Source organism: Larimichthys crocea, chromosome VII (assembly GCF_000972845.2).
Source record: "Larimichthys crocea isolate SSNF chromosome VII, L_crocea_2.0, whole genome shotgun sequence".
Taxonomy (NCBI): domain Eukaryota; kingdom Metazoa; phylum Chordata; class Actinopteri; family Sciaenidae; genus Larimichthys; species Larimichthys crocea.
This window is the reverse complement of record NC_040017.1, coordinates 16,819,839-16,837,048: the sequence shown is the minus strand read 5'-3', so window position 1 is coordinate 16,837,048 and position 17,210 is coordinate 16,819,839. Positions and strand designations below refer to the sequence as shown.

The 17,210-nt window shown below is 41.9% G+C and overlaps 1 protein-coding gene across 1 annotated transcript; it reads left to right on the top strand.

Moving 5' to 3' along the window:
- Positions 1-588: 588 nt before the first annotated feature.
- Positions 589-14,694, top strand: egln2 (egl-9 family hypoxia-inducible factor 2). The gene is made up of 6 exons (XM_010729602.3): positions 589-894; positions 1,551-3,025; positions 11,227-11,346; positions 11,524-11,660; positions 12,880-12,947; positions 13,079-14,694. Exons 2-6 carry the CDS (start codon positions 1,778-1,780, stop codon positions 13,129-13,131), a joined length of 1,626 nt encoding a protein of 541 aa, XP_010727904.2. The 5' UTR covers positions 589-894; positions 1,551-1,777; the 3' UTR covers positions 13,132-14,694.
- Positions 14,695-17,210: the final 2,516 nt, after the last annotated feature.

The window sequence follows — 17,210 nt, the reverse complement described above, 5'->3', positions numbered from 1 at the left end:
CTTAAGGTTATATTTATTTACATTTATTTAAATTATAAGTGGGCAGTGATGGAAGAGGTAGTCCGATCTTTTATCTAAGTACAATTAGCAGCACTACAGTGGAAAAATACTGTTACAAGTAAAAGTCCTGCATTTAAAATGGAGTAAAACAACAAGTATCAGCATCAAAATATATCTCTGGATTTATTTGATTTTATTATTAATTATTGCTTACTTATGCTGCAGCAGGTACTTTTTAAATACATCTAGTGGAGTGACATAAATATAGTAAATAAAATCTAATATTGGGTTTCAAAAAATAGTGCACAAGTATAAAACATAAACTGGGAAGTATTTTACAGTACAGTATTAGGGTAAATGCACATTTTCTATAGTGTCACAGGGCGGCTGCTCTCAGTGCGCTTTAAGGTTGGCTGTAGTAGCATGTGGTCACATGACCTGTGTGCGTAAATGACAGGAGGGAGTGGAGAGAGAGAGAGAGAGAGAGAGAGAGAGAGAGAGAGAGAGAGGCCTGTGAGTGGAGGAGGAGGAGGGGAGAGGAGGAGCGGAGGCGCGTTGGGTTGGAGAGGGTGGGGGAGACAGACAGAAAGAAAGTGGGGGCATTCACCGACACAACGGAGAGCACTTTTTTTTTGTTTTTTTTTTTTTTATTGATATGGAGAGGGGTTGATTGAGGGGACCTTGTGTGACTCCGAGCATCTCCCTCCGTCCCCTCCGCTGAGTTGAACGTGTCAGAGCGGCGCTGATCGCCGTCACCTCTCGGATATTATTTATAACCGACAAGAACATTGGAGGGGACTCACACACGGGCAAGACAATCCCGGAAATAACATGCGTACTCTCAGCCTGTCACGTACGCTCACTGTGGATTTGCATCGCTGTAGGCTGCCGTAGGTAAGCAGCGGAGACCGGGTCTCTCACTGAGGGACGTTTTTACTCGCTTTCATGGGCGTTAGAGCTGCACATTTCATGTATTTTACACTCTGAAATATGCGTTTTAAAGAAATGTATAAAACAGTGGTATGTTAGGCTCAATTGATTAAGGAGGGACCTAAACACAAGGCTGCTAAGTTGGCAATCAATAGCTGATATAAGTCTTTTTAAAGGGTGTTTCACAACAGTCGACTGTAGATTATAATTGTAGAAGTCTGTTTCAACAGCATAACAATGTATTTGATGATGAATTTGTGATTTTACGCGTATTTTTCGGTACAGATGTCATTATTGGTATTGTCAGTAAAAGTGAGTTTATTTCCATTTCGTTTTAAAGATTAAAACTCAGATATTATCTGCATTAAATCATGTATCCTAGACACTATTTGCATTTAATTTTGGTGCTTTTATTTTGGTGGTTATATAGGTTAAACAGCACTGTTTGCACTGTTTTCTTGCCCCACTTTAAATGTTTTTCACCAGCCCTATAAATACTCCATAGACGCTTGTTGCAACATACAAATACTGTTTTATTTATTAACTTCAGTTCACTGTGACAAGTGATCTGTGCTGTGCTATTAATAGGCCTAAAATCAGTATCATTTGACTCTCCACAGATCTCTGACACGGCCCCAAAATGTTCAGAAGAAGGATACAAAGAAATACACAGAGTGTTAAATGAGAGTAAATGGTGAAAAAGACAGAAATCAAACAGGAGAAGACTTGGACATGAAACTTCTTGCGGCAGTGGCAAAGATCCTCTCCATCAGAGAAAGCAGTGGCTCAGCTAGAAAATGAAGCGAGGACGTGAGCTACGTGCGCATCCAGCAGATGACGAGATGAAATGGAGAGCTTGGGACACACGGACCTTTTAAACCCAAGCTCTTCCCACGGATCCGTCGCTGTTTCACCGTCGCAAGAGAGAGGTTCAAACGGGCAGCAGCTCGTCTGTGGAGCGGCAGAGATTCACCGAGCCGACATGGGGCTTAACGGCATCTGCGCTGCGCCCGTCGGGAGTCCAACCGCGGCGGAGTTACTCGCGGGTTTGGCCTCTCAGACCGACTTCCCCGCAATCCAAACCCCGACGAAGCAATCCAAAACCGGCGTGCCGCTCTACAACGGCGGGGTGGTGTCTCCTTCTGCCACCGTGGAGGGAAGCCACGCTGGCGTTTTGGCACACACACCAAATGGTTACCCGGCACAAATTAAAGGGGTGGCTGGGACAACAGAGAGCCACATGTACCCCATCACCAGCAGAGCCTGTGTGGTGGAGAATGGGGACCGGACAGCTCATGAAAAGTGCCCTTTAGCGATGAGGAGGATCAATGGTGACCTGACAGCCAGACAGGTGCAACAACTGAAACGGAGAGGAGGGGAGAAACGGGACATGGGGTCAGGAACTGTTAATGGTCTCATGATAGGGTCACCAGGTTTAGGGACTTCTAAGGACGCGTTGTTTGCTTCTGGAGAGTTGGACTCGAAGCGGAGAAAGTTGGTCGATGTAAGTGTTGCTCACAAATCTTCAGAGCCCTCCAAAGTGGCCCAGGTAGTCTCCCCACTCTCAGTCACACTCAATAGTACCCAAATGACCATCAGTCACGTGCACAGTGTCACTCCCCAATCTCCCTTCACACCTCCTGCCCCTCATCCTAACCAGCACAACGGACATAAAGGGGCCCCACCAACTGCCCCCAGCCAGAGCTCCCCCGTGGAGGTTAACGGCATCCTGACCCCACTGCCTGCTGCAGGGCCCGACTGGTCAGCAGAGCGCATAGCACAGCAGTACATCATCCCCTGTATGAAATACTACGGCATCTGTGTGAAGGACAACTTCCTCGGCCCTCAGCTTGGCAACAGGGTCCTGGAGGAGGTAGAGGTCCTAAACCAGAGTGGGAAATTTCGGGACGGGCAGCTAGTGAGCCAAAAGAACATTCCTTCACGGAGCATCCGGGGTGACCAGATCGCCTGGGTGGAGGGACGAGAGCCCGAGTGTACGAGCATCGGGGCACTGATGGCTCACATTGATGAGGCCGTCATGTACAGCGCTGCCAATGGACAGCTGGGGGACTGTGTCATCAATGGACGCACTAAGGTGAGCGGAGAAACAGGGTGGCATCGGGGATGTTTTCCATCCACCAGAGAAAACAGAAGCTACACAAAAAGCAGATGTGGTGACAGTCTGAGGCCGTTTTATTTTTCGTGGTTTGTTGGGTCATGTCTGCTGTGCTCTATCTTGTGCTGCTTCTCTAATGCCGACATGCTGGCAGGCAGGCAAACACACACACACACACACACTAACACCACAGTGGGAGATCAAGCTGAGCGTCAGGTAGGATGGTAAGAATGAGCGCTGCGGTGTTTCCGGCACGTGAGCTTGATAAGGGGGGCTGCGGGCTGAGCCTTCCTTTTCAGCTGGCCTTGTGCCTGGGTACATCACAACCCCCCCTCCCCTCACCCTGCCTTCATGCCACTGGTACCCTGAAGAAAAAAAAAACACAGGGCTGTATCTCCTCTGCCATCACTTTATCTCTGCCTTTGAAGAGACATTTTTTCATCACCACTTTCCCTGTTGTCGTGGTTGGACAGTGTTTTTCTGTCATCTCATGCCACATGAGCCGCATGTTTTCCCTCTCTACTTTACCATGACTACACTGCATGCCTCGGTTTGTGTTTTCCATTGATCATTTCCAAATTTTTAGATTAATACACCACTCTAAACACTCAAGTACTAAACTGCCTGTAACTATTTTCATTCCTCTTATACTCGTAGTCCGTCATTAGCCCGGCAGGCAGTTATTTTCTCCGTCCTGCGCACAGCCGTGGACACTGTGTGCCGGACAGAAAACTTCCCTATCATCCTCCCCGTAGTGACGCAGTCCTGGTTTATCTGAGCCAGGTAATGTCAGTGATGTGGATTGATGTCTGGTTTAGTCACCATCCTGAATCTTATTTGTACACTCTCCGGTTTTTGCTGACGTTTTTCGCCCAGTAACATGGAAACCCAGTGCAATCAGGTGGAAAACATTCAGATTAAGTTACTCAATTATCTGTCCTTCGACCTTCCTGTCTGTCTCTGTGTATTCTTTAACTATGATCGTGTTTTTCCTATACGCTGTGAGTTAACCATTACATGCCATGTTCATGCTGTTGCTTAACATGTTGTCAGCGTTTCAGCAGACCCCCCCCCCCCCGTTTTAGTCACGATCCACAGTATAACTGAAATATTAGTAATACAATGTTCCTCAGAAGAGGCTAGTTTGGCAGTTTTATACAAGTTGAACCATGTCCAACTGTTACAAATCCACAATTAAATCCTGATCCTGAAAAGTAGGCACAACATTACACTTCCCCATGGGGAAATTAGGTGAAAGCTGTTACCTACATGCTGGCAATCCCCAAGTTAACTGTAGTTTTTAGTTAACCAGTCGAGCTAAAATGAGACTGAGTAAATGTAAATAAATCTACAGCAGTTTGGTAGCAATGTAGCCATTAGTTATCTTCAATTAAATTGACTACATGGACACACATATGTGAGATTTGTCCTATCAGCAGTCATGTCTGTGTACCCTTCTCCATGTTTCAGTATTTTCCACTCTCTTTCCAATGCATTTGCCCGACAACCTCATTCACCCCATCTCCTGCACATGTTGCTCCTTGCCCTCTGCGTAGGTTTAGCCGTTGACGTAAGCTTGAGATAGTGTTTGCACAGCCACTATTTGGGCATGCCTCACATCAGCTCCCTTTGCTCTTTTAAATATGGGCTGATGTGACGTTGCTTTCAGGTCAAATTCATGCCCGTGCTGTGATACAAAACCGTAAAGCGAAGTGAGAATAAACGGCTGAGCTTCCATATGTCTGATTCTTCAGTATTGTTTTCATACTTTAGTTCCACCGTGAGTCTGCAGCTTAGAGTGCAAAGTGATGAACTCCTGCCTGCTGCTGAGTTACATTCGACTGTGCACAAACACCGTCTCATTCACACAAAGGATAACGAAACCGTCTTTATCTCTCGATGCTTTGAGCTGTGGCTTTCACGACTGTAGAGCATTTAATGGGTGAAATCAGCCTTCATTCAATTGCAATTATGCTATTCATCATTGCATACTTTCATGAAGAGGACATAAAATGTGTTGATATAAGTGGATTTTATTCTGGGGTTGCCACATTTATATTGATAAATGGCAGTTTTGTTAGGTTGCCCTTGCTGTTTTCTGTATCTGTACGTCTGTACTTTCCAGAAGCTTATTAGGATGTAATGTGTTCAGGTATTGCTCACAAAGTTATTTTCAGTTCTCTAATTTGGTGTGGTGATGACTAACTGAGTAATTCCCAGGTAAAAATGTCAGATTGCCAAACGCCAACTGCTCCCTGCCCTAATCCCTTCGTTTGCCCTTGGTACATTTAAAAAAAAAAAAAGTTTAATGCTGCACAGTACAAAATGTTCTGAGTGGGTGTTCCTGTAGAGGAGTGTACGAGAAAAAGAGAGGAACTGATTGGAAAAGAAAAAAGGAAGATCAGGGAGGATAGAAGGTCACTGCGTCTTTTCCGTCCTGCTCGTCTTTTTTGTGTCAACTGTCCATGAAACCTTCTCGTCTTCTCTCTTGTATTCTAACCTCCTTTTCCTTTCTCCTTGTCCTTAACTTCACCCTCTTTCTCCTTTATCTTATCAACCCCCTTTGCTACTTGGACAAAATATTTCCCAGCCGTTACCTTGGTAACAGGCCTATACAGAGTTGAGCTCTGCATTGTGTATGAAAGAGATGGAGAGAGACGGAGTGGGGCTGGCAATACTCAATATAATGCATCACCAGCAGTGGTCTAATATCTATGTACCCTGACTGGGGTTAGTCATCAGGAGACAGGTTTTGCTGCCTGAGACCATCAGTAGGAAGAATTATAGTGTTAACAATGAAACAGTGATTCAGTTAATACAGCGGAGGACGAAGGTGGCAAAGGAGGGGGTAGACTGGAAGTGAGAGTGTAAGGAGTGGGAGGATGGCGTTGAGAGAGTGAGAAGGGACGATGCAGCAGAAGCTTCGGCATAATGTCTGCTGCAGCAGCATGTCCTCAGATGCCCCTCCTAGAGCTCAGCAGTGCCACGGTGCACGCTGAAATCCAACACTTACACGCGCAATGCAGCTATAGACACCCGACTGTAGCTAGCCTGTTTAGATGGATGGATGATAGATAAATTTGCCTTTATGGCATTAATTAAGTCGCAGACAGTTCAGAGGGTAAAAATAATCACATAATAATCATTTCTGCTTAATATTTGCGTCCAATATGGCATTTGTAACATCATTTGTGGTATTCTCTTGGTGCAGTACTTGTTCTCTTAAATGCAACTCGGTCGGGAACAGTCGCACCACCCTGTGATATTTTGAACATTTTCATAATCTGTGAATAGCAGCTCAGTTTTCATGTCCGTGACACTGTGGGACATTCATATCGAAATGTAATGAATTAAGCAGTCCAGTATAAGTGTACTACAGTTGAAGTGATTAGTTGATTTTTAATTTAGTGGACTGACAGAAAATATAAAATACCAAACGTTCTGTGGCTTTTCTGTTTTATTTCATTCGTAAACTGAGTATCTTTGTGTTTTGGTAATAAAAAAAATAATTTGAGACAGAAAATAAACGTCAGATTGATGAATAATGTATATAATTGTTAGTTGCATCCTTAAAATGCACTTCATTCTCAAAATTTATGGAGTTAGTATGAAATTTGATGCTTGTTACCTCATATTTCCTTCTATGTCATCTTTATTTCCATTGTATTTGGTTGTTGGCATACATCCAGACACATTTACTGTATGTGCATCATATAAAGCATAATGATTAAGCATGAAGTATATTGCATCCTAACATTCAGCAGTGACTCATGTATAATAAGTGCCATTGGAACCATAACAAGATTGACTCATAAGAATTGAGCACATTTCTTTTGTTTGTCTCATGTTCACACGAGAAATAATCACCGTTATATAAATACTTGATGACACTTGATCGTGTTTCTAATTCCACCAACTATCGCCTCATTAAAGGCGCAGAAAGTAGCACTTTCCTTAAATACAGTTATTGCCAAAAATAGCGAACAGACCTACAAGTACTTCAGCCTTTTTTTTCTCATGTATCTGTGCAGACCATGCAACACAAACATATGGACTCTCTAGTTGGTTCTGTGTTGATGTGACTCAGCTAGCCTGATACTTTGTAACCTTAGCGATGAAACTCCCTGGTGGTAAAAAGTAAACCTACCTTCAGAAAACACACAGATCAGTTTTCTCTGCAAGTTTAAACCAGCTCAGCGTGGTGGTTTATATTGCAGTAAATCCATAAATCTTTTAAGAGCCCGTTAGTTATTATGTCTTCACAAACAGTTGCAGATTCATAGTCTGAATGTAGCTGAATAATGAGCTGTGCTCTGCAGTGACGTGACAAAGCAGTTCATCGTCATTCTGACTTTTATCCCCTTCATTTTTCTCTAAAGCTATCTGGTAGAAACCATTAATAACCGCTGATTTATACTATTCCCTGTGTGACGCAGGCTGCCTGTGAGTAATCAGCTGTGGAAATTAAACAAGATGGCAGTGCTGCTTGACAGTTAGTGAGTCAAATGCTTTCAACCCCTAGATGACAAACATCTGTCATGCTGCAGTGTCCTTGAGCAAGATCCTGGCCCACTCCCAACATTCACGTTCAGGGTCTCTCAGTTTCTGATAACCAACCAGGGCTCGGGGCTGTCGCAATGTGAAATTTGGAAGAGCTTGAGCATTCTGTGGCAGACGTTTTGAGCTTGCTTGCTTGTCTAGTTTTTCATTCTGTGTAGGCACAGTCATGTTGATTTGCGTCCTCTTTTACTCACATTTTAGCTGAATTTTTAAGGTGGGACTTGACCAGTGACTCTCTACAAGCTCCAGAGCTGCTGGTTTGTAACTAACCTTGCACATATGGTCTGAGCTGTACACACTCAAGCCCTCCTACTTCTTTCCATATTTGCACTTTATACATCGAGAGGATTATCTTCTCTTCTACTTATCACACGTGTAGCACGTGATCTACGTTAAATATACTTTCACCGGCATTCCTGACCTCATGTTACCGTACGTAAAAATGATCCCAGTGGGTTCAACTTTGAGATTCAAATAAGAGGCATCATCTACTTCTATGTAGGTACGTACTGCTTCCAAAAGTCTCCTCAGTGTTTACGATCATCGTTTTAACCCTCCTTACATACAGTATGTTCCTCCCCTCACTTGTTTCTCTTTGACAAGCAGTAATGGAGGTATGCGTTCGAGCTTATCTAGCCCCTCTCTCCACCATCATTCCTCTTATCAGAATGTGCGTGCAGCATCGGACTTTATTTTGGTACTTGTCCAGAACAGCCTGTTTTGCTGCCCCAGCCATCACCTTGACAGCCCGGGTATCTACCCGGTTATGCCATTAGGCCATTAATGCTGGTGCCTGGCAGACACATGTTTGCTGCCAGTGAGACTTAAGCTTACTGTGGGCACAGATCTCGGCAGAAATGAAAGAGCGAGGATGGCAGAGATGACAGATAGGATCATTGCTGTGTAACTGAATGTTTTGTTCGTGAGCTACTGACACGTGGATGTGTGTGAAACTGGTTTGAATACTAGTCATGAGTGATGAATCACTTTTTTTTATGCTTGGGGTTGGTTTAGAATAAATAACATAACCCCCCCCTCTTAAATTATAAGCTTGTCTTGTGCATCATGTGTTTATGCTGCAGGCTAGGGCTGAGCTGTCTGGTGTGGCATATTACATTTTAATTGTGGTTAATTACAGTTGTTAAGGTTGTTACAAGTTCGAAAAAAGCGAGCGATGCTATCCTCACTGGGAAAACACTTCCTTGGATACACGCACTGCCAAAAATAACCACTCTCATCTTTTTGTGTGTGTATACAGGAAATCCATCCTTGAACTTGGCATTTTCATTAAATTTCATTTTAGGTTTATGTAGCTGTTCATTCTTGATATTGAAGAGTCAGATGATATTAAACTGTCCACCAGAATATTCACTCTAATATATTCTTAAAGTCTGAACATCTACCTACATTTTTTCCAAAAAAAAATCTATCCCTACAAGACAAAGTATCAGGTGCTATCAGCTTGTTACAAGATACGCAACAGTAGGTCATATGTGAACTTGACACTTGACAGCAGTGTGCCAAAAACAGACGACTCTCCGCAGGACTTTCTTGTTGCGATAGGTTGTGATGCTCTCGCTGGGTTAGCAAGCAGAGGTGCCACAGGATATTTCACAACCATGTTCTCTGTCATCACACATTTCTGGACACTGGAAACAAAACTGACTGAAAACTGAAAGTAAAGGTACCCTGTGAAGTTTTTTGGTAAACAAAGTCACATTTGGGTTTAGTATTTCTCACCGAAACTCAATATATGTATCCTTGTTTCGTGTTCAGTGCATTTGCTTCCTCATAAAACAGTTGCATGGTATGTTTGCTTGCAACCATATTTCTGTGTTTGTGTTGCTTGCAGTCTTCCTCCACCTGTCAGTCAGTCAGGACTGTCTGTCATGTTGCCCGTATATTCCTGTTGTGCATGCATGAGATAAAAACAAGACCCATCCTTAAAAAACAATTGCACCATAGTAATGAAAAGGGCCTCAGGGTACCATTTAACCTACCCTTTGCTATGATATGAAATACATGTAGGAATCAAGGGGACTCAAGTATTTGCTAAGATTGAAGAAAATTTTTCTCCTTCAGCCTTAATAACAACTTAATAACACATCAAAACAGACCAGCTCATCTTCTGTGACAAGATGTAATTGCTTTAAATCACATTAATCTGTCTAATGATCATTACGTGCATGCCCATACTTTTCTTTTTTATTTCATACATTTGATATGGTCGTTTTGACGCAGCTGGTCTGGCTGTCAGTTGGAGCCCGGAGCCAAAGGTCCGGAGGTTAATGAGCTCTGACTGCGAGCGTTGGTCGGTAATGAGAGCTGACGGTGGCGGTTGAACAGATTCATACACAACCAAACTCGCTTGGCTGTGAATGAGGAGGGGAAACTCCTCAACGAGGAGGAAGAGGGCAGACTGTGCTCGACCGAAGCCCTCCTACGCAAGACGTAGTGTCACTTTTGTTTGAGTTTCTCAAATGACGCAAGAACGGGTGTGTTTGTCTTGAAAATCTGTGTGAGCGCTGCTTGATTTTTCTTGAGGTTAAGACTCTAGCGTAGCGTCAGGCAAGTCAAGTCGATACTGCAGCTGTGTAGAGCCTGTTAGACTTGACTGATAGTGTCCCAGAACTGAGCTGAAGTGATGCAGTGACTCTGATATTGCAACTCTTCCCATGCAGAACAATATATGTCAAGAAAGTGACACTATCTTCCTTCTGTAAGCCAGCCTGGAGAGAATATAGTGAAGTTATTACTCTTCACACTGCCAACTTCTATCATCCAGAATCTCCTTCTGTCGGCATAGGCTGGTGTCCCTCATCATCTGAATCAGTTCTTCAGCCAGTGTGGCAGCTATTTACACAACTCAGTCCTGAAACATGAGCATGTTTCTGCAATTCAGACTGATATGTCACAGTGGCACAGGCTCAGCTCGTTCTCCGTACCCTGCAGTACATTCATAGTCACGTGATTCTGTAGTGGCCCTGGTCTGGAATGCGCATTTACTGAAGAGCTCTCACGCAGGGCTCGGTTCCTCTTGGACTCCCCAGAGAAAGCGGCACTCTCTCGCTTCACAGCCTCCAATGCGTAGACGTCAAGCAGGGGAAATACCACCGCAAGACCATTGTTTGAACGTGGATACTCTATCTGCAGATCTTCTGAGCAACAGCTGAACTCTGACACATTTCTCCGCTCCTTTTCCGTTGCGTGCTACAAATTACATGGGATTTTATATGAAGTGTGCAAATAGTGCACCTGGAAAACCGTTTAACCTAGAGAAGAGATGCAGAGCAGGCAGTCACTAAAGGTGTCTTTCACATTGTCCTTGATCTGGCTGGCTGAAGTTTCTAAATACTGCATGGTCACCTGTTGTTTCTCAGACTGTAGCCTTTCAAGATTTATCTCTCACACTGTCTCACTATGTTTTTCAAATAGTCCTTGACATCAATTCACCATCTACATAGAAAAAGCTAGTTCATCTGATAAAGATGAGAGTAAATACCTCAAGTCACTGTCATCTCAACCAGCATGTGCCACAACTTGCTGCTGTTTTCTTATGATGCTGCATCAAGTACTTTAATTGCACAACTAACAATCTTATTTCTTGTTTTTTTTTTTAGGGCATGGTTGCCTGTTACCCAGGTAACGGGGCAGGGTATGTCCGCCATGTTGACAACCCTAACGGTGACGGACGCTGCATCACATGCATCTACTATCTAAATAAGAACTGGGATGCCAAGGTAACTTTAGAAGATCACTGACATTTAGATTTTTGTCTGTGTCAGAGTAAATGAAGATCATCACAAAAACATTGTATTTCAAGTGTAGTCAAGCTAAAAAAAAGTGCATCTGGTATCATTCCACTAGACTTTGCACTTAGAGCAATTCGTGTGTTTTCTGTTCATGTGTATCTGTAGAAACAAGGTGGGGTACTGCAGATCTACCCTGAGGGCAAAAATGTGGTCGCCAACATCGAACCGATGTTTGACCGGCTGCTCATCTTCTGGTCTGACCGCAGGAACCCGCATGAAGTCAAGCCAGCCTACTCCACTCGGTTAGTAGTTTCTCGAAACACGCTGGGGTCTGCACACACTCATATAAACTTCTGTCAAGTTTTTAGATTTGGAAACAGTGCGCGCTGCCAACATTGTCAGGCGTGTGTGAATATACAGTATATAGAATAATTTAGTGCACTCTCTACAGTAAATACATCATTAATATTTAATGATCACTGTGTTAATTATAAGAAATATAAACTGCAAATTATTTAATGAATTATTTAACACAATCCACACTACAAAAAGTTAATTTATACAGTTTTAATAAACAAGCCCAGCAGGTTAAATAGCTTAAAGATGCACACACACTCAAACACACACACACACACACACCCAGATCTATTTCTGTTATACGGATATGGATTCCCGTCTCCTCTATTTCCTCTTTTCTGGTCTCCTCAGGCCGAGCACTTTTGTGAATGAATTTAAGTCATTTAAAAATTTTATTGAACATCTGTTGACGTTTCTTTGATGCTCATGTGAGATAGATCCACTTTACATAAGCAGACTCACATAAGCACTTGCACACATATTATTTTGAGTGGTAGCATTACTAAATAGTCCCATCGAGGGCGCATGACATACACCTTTTCACTCCTACATTTCTCTCCTCTCCTCTCCATCTGACTGCTGGGGGGCGAGGTGGAGCCGGAGGCAGGAAGTATGTGTTTCCTGAGGGGGTCACTGGGAGGGAGGGGGGAGGAAGGTTCGATTGCAGGACTCGTGCTGGAGAGGCACAGACATGAGAGACAGGAATAAACAATACAGCCCCACAGGAGAGACTACAAACTGTAGAAATTAACCATGTGCTACCCAGGACAGTCGGCTTTTGCTTTAGACTTTTTTTTTTTATACGTCATACGAGAGACATCCTTCTGTTCTGTTCATTGTACCATCTGGCACCTCTAGCTGGGTCAAAATGTGTCTTTCTGAGATGAATTTTGTCCGTTTTGATTTGATACTTTTAGGCAATTTGGTCTTGATCACAGACAGTTACTGTGTTAAATTTATGTGTGAATATACGACCCATCAACAGAAACATTTGACCAAGTTGAAATTTTACTTTTACTCATAATTTTAAGGCATTTTAGGGACGATGTTTCCTTTTTTTTCTTAAATCTTCTCTAGAAAGAAGCGTATATATTGTACTGTCAAAAGAGATAAGCTGTTGTCCTAATGTTATTAAGATCTCTCTGTCCTCCTTGTGTCTTACAGCTATGCCATCACAGTCTGGTACTTTGATGCCAAAGAGAGAGCTGAAGCTAAAGAGAAGTACAAATTGGGTAAGCTTCTTTACAGTTCAGTGTCAGTTTCACTTACCTCCCTAGCCTGTTGATGCTCCTCTGATAATATTTGACACATAATAATATTGCACACGTCTAACATGCTTTTTCTCTATTTCTTGTGTCCATAGCAACAGGACAGAAAGGTGTTCAAGTGCCTGTCACTCAAAACAGCAGGACATAAATCTCATATAATCACTGGAGAGCACTCTGAAAGTATTATGTGCCTTCCTGAATTGTTGATGGACGTCACGATCATAAACGGAGACACCGTTAAACTGTCACCTCTGCAGCTCTATTCCACGTTCGCGGTGTCAGCTGTCAGATTCACACCACAGGCTGTGATGTAATGTTTTCCTGCCATGTGATTGGGCTGCAGATCAAAGACGTGGCAGTTATAGAGCACAAAGGACCGGATTGTGTGGCAGAGACGAGATCAGAACTGAGAGTCGTGGCGAAAGAAGAAAATGACTTCGACCTCTCAATAAATCATGTATGAAGACAACAAACTGAAAAAAAAACAAAAAACAGGACTCCTTCATTCGATTTTGTTGCAGTTTTGCGTGTTCAGTTATCAGTGATGTTGTGGTGACTTGAGAAATCATTGTTTTACTCTGCTCTGGTGTCATTTTCAAACATGCTGAATCAGTGGACAGACAGTGGGGGGAAAATGGACGCAATTAGTAAATCAGTGGCGTAATCCCTGAATTTCCCCTTGTCTGTGATTTGGTCCCCTTGTCTCATGATGTGGGCAAATGTGTGTGTGTGTGGTCAGTGTAAAGACAGACAGAAAACAAATCAAGTTGTTATCAACTATGATGCAGTGGAAAGTTGCAGTGTGGGATTTATTCAGGCTCAAGCACTAAACATTACAGGGACTTACTTAAAACCTTAGCACTGTAGTTTTACTCTATATAGCACACTAATTAGAGTAGGATATCTGTCTAAGTCTAAAAAAAAACCTCTGCAACAGCCTCAAAATGTTAGTGCGACAAAATCACAAAATAATCCAGCATAAACTTTTTCTTTGATTTTCTTTTTTCAGTAATTGCAATATATGAAACTGACTGCACCGAGAATACACAAAGCTTTTCGTCATGACGGATGCACAGTGCTCTCTGTATGACTGAAATACAAAGCTCACATTTGAGACAAGAGGCAAGGCGTCGAGTAATAAGGGGTCAAAACAGGGTTTAATGAATCAGAGTGTGTGTTTTGTGTGTGTGTGCGTGTGTGTGTGTGTGTTCATTAGACCCTCTTACCTGTTCTTAACATGATGGAAAGAGTATGTATGATCAGAGTGGATGCTGTCAGACAAACCTCCTGCCCAAACAGCCACACATATCTGTACACTTAAGACCATTTAAAGCACAGAGTTAAGCATACACTGTATGTGAACTGCAGGGTCAAACTACTGTCTGCTCATGTGTGGGATTATTTGTGTGTGTAAATGTGTACTTGCACGTGTATGTGACAGTTTCCACTGTCTTGAAGAGGCACGCAGGTATTGTCTCAGTGTATTTTTGATTGGCTAAAGAGAAGGCTGTTTTAAAAAGCACTTTATTGTTTGAAATGCCATGTGTGAATGATTATAAAAAAAATATAACTAAAAATGTAGATTAATGCCTTTATGCTGTGGATAATATGGTCATTCAAATGCAATAGAAACTAAAACAATGAGAACAAATGGAAATTGTTTGCCTTTTTTTATTTTGGAGTATTTAATTAAAACTTGTCTGTTTTTGTACACAAAGATTTTGTAATTGATTTACTGGGAAACAATCCTAGGTGAATCCCAGTTTTATTCAGACAGGGAGATGAGACCAAGAGAGCAGTACCAGGCACATTTTCAAAATTTAATTTAAACAATCTCAGTCATACGCTACGGATAAAAATACAGTCAGCTAATTGCAGGGTATGCTGTGCGTATCAGTAACCAAGTCTCTCTATTTGGATATGACATGTAGTTAAAATTAAAATTAAGACAGCGCCTTATAAAGTTCGAAGAGTTACCAGCTTACCAAAACTAAGTCAGTTTCAATTGTTTTCTAGTTCTACTGTGAAAGAAAGTTCCCAAATCTCTGTGTAATTAAGTTTAAAGAGACAAAAAGCAAAAACAAATAAAAGCACCAGATACGTTTTTAATTACAGTATTCAGTGAGAGCAGTGCAGTGAAGAAGAGTGACCATCTTCCTCGTCATTAATAAACCTTGTGCTTTGTGACACAGAGACACTTAGCAGAAGGCATAATTAATATCATAATTACTATAATTACTGACATTTCATTTCTGACTTAAACAGTATATAAGATTCAAGAGGATCTCTTGACAGAAATGGAATATAAAATGCATAAATATGTTTTCATATTCCCCACTGTAGTTTTCCCTACATTCTTGGAAGAGGAGCAGTAAGCAGTCGTCGATACCACTTAATCCTACACACCCGACCTTTAAATGATATCAATTGTTAATTAAATATCGTGAAATATTATACGGTATATCCAGAGGTCTTAAACATTGAAAAAAAAATAGAGACCCATTTCCCAAAGTAAAAAACAAGCCTTTCATTAAGAGGAGTCTGCATTGTACATAAGCTACCACACAAATACGTCAAAGGAATTTGGGTCATGCATCTTGAATGCTTAAACACGGATAGCACCTGTATGTGACTGCAGTATCTAACAGATAAAGTTAAATTTGTCCTTTTGACCCATAATAGAAATGCTAACAAACAGCTTGCCAAGCGCTGCGTTACAGAGTGAATAAATAAAGTCAAAGCGTCAAACTGAGTGCACCTCATTCAACAAGGGTTTCACAGAAGCACACTGCTGTGGTTTTGCCCTCTGCTAATCAATGTCTGCTTGGAGAAGAAGCAGATTTCCAGTATCAAAGGGGCTTGGAAGAGGTCTCTAAACAAGTCCTTCAGATTTCTCTGCTGTTGGATTAGTATTTTCAAGAATTCTTCCAAGATTGCACACCAAAAAAAAACTGAAAATACAAAAAACAGATTCCAATATTTTTGGCAAATACACACAGTTTTGGGGAAAAAAGTTGGATACATTTCTAAATCCATGGGGTTTTATTGGCAGTCAGAAGTCAGACCGAAATGATAAATAGAAGAACCAGAGCTGAGTTGATGTGGAAATGAGTTACCGTTACACTACACATGGAGGATGAACATTAAAAAGTTCTTCAACGCATAAACGGAACGATAAGAGATACAACATTTAATCAAACTACAACAAAATACAAACTGCTTCAACATCACTGTCATACACAGTGAGTGATAAATGTGTGTGTTTCATGTGGCAGGTAACATTGTACAGATACTGCAAGCACATTATACGAAGCCAAGCTGCACGCTCCTCCAGTCTTCATGTCAACGTCTCCTCCGCAAAGATACTGAACCCCAAATTACACTTGAACGCTCCTTTCTATTTCTGTTTTGGTGTCCACCAGCACTATATCTGAGTCTTTAGTTGCTAAACCAGATGTTTCTCCACTAGCCACCCAGTTGCTAAACAAATTTTGTCAGCAGGTATTTCAGCATAGTGTGTATATAAGAGCTTGTTTGCTGGAAACAGGATTGAGGAGAGCAGCAGACTGAACCATGCACTGAACTGAAGAAGAACTGAAAGGAAAATAATCATCAACCATTATAATAACCGATTAAATGTCTGGGTGATTTATTAAGCACAAATTCTAAACATATGCTTTAATTGTTATTTTGGCTTTGGCAAACAATTAATTAGAGGTTGACAGCTCAGACTACATTTCAATATTTTACTACTTTTTACTGTCTGAATGATTATGATTTGATTAATCAAAACTAGTAAATAAAGTAATCAGTGTTATAGCAACATTCAATTTATTTTTTATTATACTGAAGCTTTTAGGACTGTGAGACCACAGACAATAAGAGCAAAGACAGTCTACTTTGTTTAATCCGTACACACAAATGTGGGGACACACACTGTCACACACAAGATTTTACGTGCATGTCACCCTGACCTTTTCAGTTATCACCCTCATGACACCGGTATCAACACAACAGACTCCGGGTCTCAAAACACATGGCACAGATGGTGTTTCGTTAGTGTATGTACACACATAAACAAGTAAACATAAATTATCTCAATGTGGTGAATTCCCACAGTGGGACGTAGTCCTGTAGCACAAGACCGTGCACCGTGTTGGAGAACTCTCTTAACACACACATTGAGGCGGTGCAGGTTGGGATTGAGCTGCTGTTTGGGAGCATGCT

What these genes read in the sequence shown, in the direction of transcription:
- egln2 (XM_010729602.3), top strand. Translation starts at nt 1,778, where the DNA reads ATGGAGAGCTTGGGACACACGGACCTTTTAAACCCAAGCTCTTCCCAC. An exon ending in AAGCCAGCCTACTCCACTCG is followed by an intron (nt 11,661 to 12,879) that starts GTTAGTAGTTTC and finishes TGTGTCTTACAG; the next exon opens with CTATGCCATCACAGTCTGGT. An exon ending in TAAAGAGAAGTACAAATTGG is followed by an intron (nt 12,948 to 13,078) that starts GTAAGCTTCTTT and finishes TTGTGTCCATAG; the next exon opens with CAACAGGACAGAAAGGTGTT.